At 54.5% G+C, this 4,196-nt stretch overlaps 2 protein-coding genes across 2 annotated transcripts; one reads left to right on the top strand and one right to left on the bottom strand.

Annotated features, from left to right (window-relative positions):
* Positions 1-29: 29 nt before the first annotated feature.
* DACRYDRAFT_112162 (uncharacterized protein) lies at positions 30-367 on the bottom strand (the record flags this gene model as incomplete). The annotated part of the gene is made up of 1 exon (XM_040769356.1): positions 30-367. A coding segment is annotated over one exon (338 nt), but the record flags the coding sequence as incomplete, so codon positions are not given.
* Positions 368-852: 485 nt separating this feature from the next.
* On the top strand, positions 853-3,327 carry DACRYDRAFT_85221 (sodium/hydrogen exchanger). Its single transcript, XM_040776724.1, has 7 exons — positions 853-1,132; positions 1,183-1,241; positions 1,290-1,441; positions 1,490-1,696; positions 1,748-1,980; positions 2,034-2,236; positions 2,281-3,327. The coding sequence occupies exons 1-7, from the start codon at positions 949-951 to the stop codon at positions 3,292-3,294; spliced, it is 2,052 nt and encodes a 683-aa protein (XP_040624109.1). The 5' UTR covers positions 853-948; the 3' UTR covers positions 3,295-3,327.
* The last annotated feature ends 869 nt before the right edge of the window (positions 3,328-4,196 follow it).

Genomic DNA, 4,196 nt, shown 5'->3' with positions numbered 1-4,196 from the left:
TGCGTTGATAGAAGACGCGAAATACGTACTCGCCGTCCGGCCTTGCCACTGCACTGGGTAGCTGGGCAAGTAGGTGAAGGATCTGTTCGTGCCCCAGGGTCCCAAGAGGTGTTTCGAATCTTTGCCCGGTCTGCAACGCCGCGGTGAGTACCTTGGCAGCATGTCGTTGCTTGTCAACATCGGCGTGCTCGTCCACTGCTGCGAGCTGGTGGAGGATGTGTTCGACGCTGCCGAGAGTGGGAGGAGGGACGGTGGATGCGGGAAGGGGGGGCGGTGCAGGAGAATGAGAATGTGAGCGAGAGCGAGAGGAATGCATTCCCGTGTGGGGATCGGCGGACAGACCAGGATCGATGGATAGTGTTGACATGGTTGGAGACGACTAGTGCAAGGGCGTAGGTCGATGTTGTTGGGAATGCTTTTGACAGCGAACTGGGTGGCAAGAGTGTCGTATATGCGCGCAAAAGTAGTTGTGAGTGACCAGAGAAGGTGCATTCTCCTACGTCTGAGTCTCCTAGGCCTCATTCTTCTCCTACGTCGTCGAACCATCCATCGTCTGTACACTTGGATGGAGACTAAGAGGTGAGATATCAGAACCTTTTAGTCGGGGTGTTGAACAGGAATTGAAGGCAGATTGTCCTGGACAAAAGAGCATGCGCCTAGGTGAGGCTAGGCATATTACGACTACAATCTTCCATTTTATGTACAAATGAGGTATAGCAATTGTGAGTGTTTTGAGGGCAAGATTCATGATGATGGTCGTCTGGAGTAAGGCGGCGTGGACATCAGGACATTACGCTGCGGTCCAACGACCGTGCCATTTCACCTTCGACGTCCACCATTCCATTCCCCTCCCTTATACTCCTGTTGCCTGCGTCGTATTCGTTGTTTCCTTCTTGCTTTTTCTTCCTATAATTCTCTTTGACACTGAATGAACGTCTGCCGCCCATCATGGCAATCACTCTCACTGCCGAACCGCCAGTTAACCCCCCTGCACCCGAGGAAGAGGAGCTCTACTCATCTTGGGCACTCTTCATTCTTTGCATCCTCCTCATCGGCGCGCTGTTCACGAGCTATTACCTACAAATAAAGAGGATCAGAGCCGTACACGAGACCGTAGTGTCGATTTTTGCCGGTGAGCACGCCCTGCGTGTCAATAAGTATCTAGCTAATATACACCACAAGGGATGGTTGTCGGTCTCATCATACGCTTATCACCCGGCCATCTGATAAGAGAAATGCTCGTACGCATCGCTCTCTCGCCTCGTGTGCAGCGCTAATCTTTCTCGCAGACGTTCAAACACACCCTCTTCTTCAACCTTCTCCTTCCACCCATCATCCTCAACTCGGGTTATGAGCTCAAACAAGAGAACTTCTTTCGCAACTTTGGGTCCATCCTCACCTTTGCTTTTCTCGGAACATTCATCAGTGCTGTAGGCATTGGGTGCGTTCCTTTGCTAGCACCTATACGTGCTCTGATTCACTCCTTCAGGCTCCTCACCTACGTCTGGTCCATGCTTGGTCTCGAATCCCTTCGCCTGACACTACTCGAATGCCTCACGTTCGGTACCACCCTGAGCGCGACGGATGCAGTGACGATCCTCGCGATCTTCAACTCGTACAAAGTCGATCCCAAGCTGTACAGCGTTATCTTTGGGGAGAGCATCCTGAACGATGCAGTATCCATTGTCATTTACGAGTGCGCTCCTTACTCTGTCTCCTTATCCACGTTTCTGACCATCATCTACAGTACCCTGACACAGTTTCATGGTGAGGAGGTCCGCATCGCTTCCCTCTTTCATGGTACGGGCATCTTCCTGCTCAGCTTCAGCATCAGCATGTTCCTTGGCGTGAGCGCGGGATTAGGATGCAGTCTCATGCTGAAGCACTCGAGTCTGAACATGTACCCGGGGATTGAGAGCTGCTTGGTTGCGCTCGTGGCATATACTAGCTATTTCCTATCGAACGGGTTGAGCATGAGTGGTGCGTTCCTAGTCATCTCTCCTAAGGTACATCGTGTGATATAGCTTCCCCAGGCATCGTATCCCTCCTCTTCTGCGGTATCACTCTGAAGCACTACGCATATCACACCATGTCTAAACGCACGCAACGCACGACCAAGTACATGTTCCAAGTCCTCGCCCAGCTTTCTGAGAACTTCATCTTCATCTACCTCGGCCTCAACCTGTTCACTCAGGACATCCAAGTCTTCAAGCCTCTGTTCATCATCGTCTCTACCGTAAGCAGCAGTGTGTCATGCTTGTCTCTTCTCACGCCGCATAGATCGCTGTTCTCGCAACAAGATACCTCGCCGTGTTCCCCCTTTCCACGATCATCAACTTCATTTACCGTGCGCGTGGACAGCGGCAAGAAGAACTCCCGCACTCGTACCAGATGATGCTGTACTGGGCCGGGCTGCGTGGAGCAGTCGGAGTTGCGCTCGCAGCCGGGATCAGGGGAGAGAACGCCAACGCACTGCGCACTACAGTGCTCATGGTCGTCGTGCTGACGGTGATACTCCTGGGTGGGACGACGTCACGTATGCTCGAAGTGCTTGGGATCCGTATGGGCGTCGAGGATGACGATGAGTCTTCTGCCGACGAAGCAGTGTTCCCCAACACGCCCGGGTTCGCGGGGACACGCACGCGGTACCCGGGGATGAACACGGCTGCATCGCGAGCTGCGAATATCTATGGTGTGAGCCTGGGAGATGAGAGCACGTTCTCGCTGAACGACTATGATGGTCGGGTGGGCAGGGCAACCGCGCAGCAGAGGGCGATGCTTGCGAGCGAAGACGAGTACTCTGACACCGAAGTGCTGCCGTACCAAGATGCGGCACACGGCGGTGTGGCTTCACCCAGGGAGAGCCAAGGGATTGGGTTGGAGAACATTGCCGATCTCCGAGGGGCGCTGCACATCCCTCGGGACTCGCGCTGGTTTACAGAGATCGACGAGCGGTATTTGCTCCCTCTATTTTCCAACTCTGTCGCTTCCCGCCGATTTCACGCGCGCAAGGCGAGTGCGAGACGGGCGAGGCAGGGTACGGTTGAGGGCACGCCGGAACGGGAGGAGGAGAGTGATTCTGAGATACATGGGCTTGGGGCGGCTGGACGGGGCTTGGGTGTCGGGGACGGGGTGGAGAGAAGCCAGAACTTTGCGGGGAGCGTAAGCGATTTCTTTGTCGCGCTTGGGAGTCCGAGGCTGCCGAGTAGTCCTCGTGGGGAGAGAGAGGATGGGCTGGGGAGAGGAGATGGGCTGGGAAGGGGGCATGAGAGGACTGGGAGCAGACATTCTTGAGTGGATGGGGGGAGGAGTGTAGAGAGTGAAAGAGAGAGGACTTTATTATTGTTTGAGATGTGGATAGAGTGATTTTTATTTTCCCGTTTTACTAGTGATAGTGTTGAGATAGTGCAAATGTGCAAAGTGTGTTCGTTTACCATAAAAAGATTATGAGTCAAAGGCTGGCTCACATGACCCAGACTCCGATAAGAACGGGAGCACGAGGGGTGCACGTGCGATGTATTTGAATCCGGTAATTTGATGCCGTGTGTGTGATAACCTCGTGACGAGGAGTGACAAGGTCACGGCGTGCATGCGGACTCACCTGATTCGCCCTCTTCTTCGTGCCTCTCTCGCCCCCTTCCTCATCGTCCTCCTCCTTCCTCTCGACGACCACCACGACCACCACAACACTGGCGACATCCATCTTACCTTCATAACCACTCCCTCTACACCTTCTCTGGTCACTCACAACTACTTTTGCGCGCATATACGACACTCTTGCCACCCAGTTCGCTGTCAAAAGCATTCCCAACAACATCGACCTACGCCCTTGCACTAGTCGTCTCCAACCATGTCAACACTATCCATCGATCCTGGTCTGTCCGCCGATCCCCACACGGGAATGCATTCCTCTCGCTCTCGCTCACATTCTCATTCTCCTGCACCGCCCCCCCTTCCCGCATCCACCGTCCCTCCTCCCACTCTCGGCAGCGTCGAACACATCCTCCACCAGCTCGCAGCAGTGGACGAGCACGCCGATGTTGACAAGCAACGACATGCTGCCAAGGTACTCACCGCGGCGTTGCAGACCGGGCAAAGATTCGAAACACCTCTTGGGACCCTGGGGCACGAACAGATCCTTCACCTACTTGCCCAGCTACCCAGTGCAGTGGCAAGGCCGGACGGCGAGTACGTAT

Source organism: Dacryopinax primogenitus (genome assembly GCF_000292625.1).
Source record: "Dacryopinax primogenitus strain DJM-731 SS1 chromosome Unknown DACRYscaffold_24, whole genome shotgun sequence".
Classification (NCBI taxonomy): domain Eukaryota; kingdom Fungi; phylum Basidiomycota; class Dacrymycetes; order Dacrymycetales; family Dacrymycetaceae; genus Dacryopinax; species Dacryopinax primogenitus.
This window is presented reverse-complemented; position numbering and strand designations above follow the sequence as displayed.

Excerpts from the sequence above, each read along its gene's own strand:
- DACRYDRAFT_85221 (XM_040776724.1), top strand. The coding sequence starts at position 949 with ATGGCAATCACTCTCACTGCCGAACCGCCAGTTAACCCCCCTGCACCC. Across the intron at positions 1,133-1,182 it reads CGTAGTGTCGATTTTTGCCG|GGATGGTTGTCGGTCTCATC; the intron begins GTGAGCACGCCC and ends ATACACCACAAG. Across the intron at positions 1,697-1,747 it reads GTATCCATTGTCATTTACGA|TACCCTGACACAGTTTCATG; the intron begins GTGCGCTCCTTA and ends CATCATCTACAG.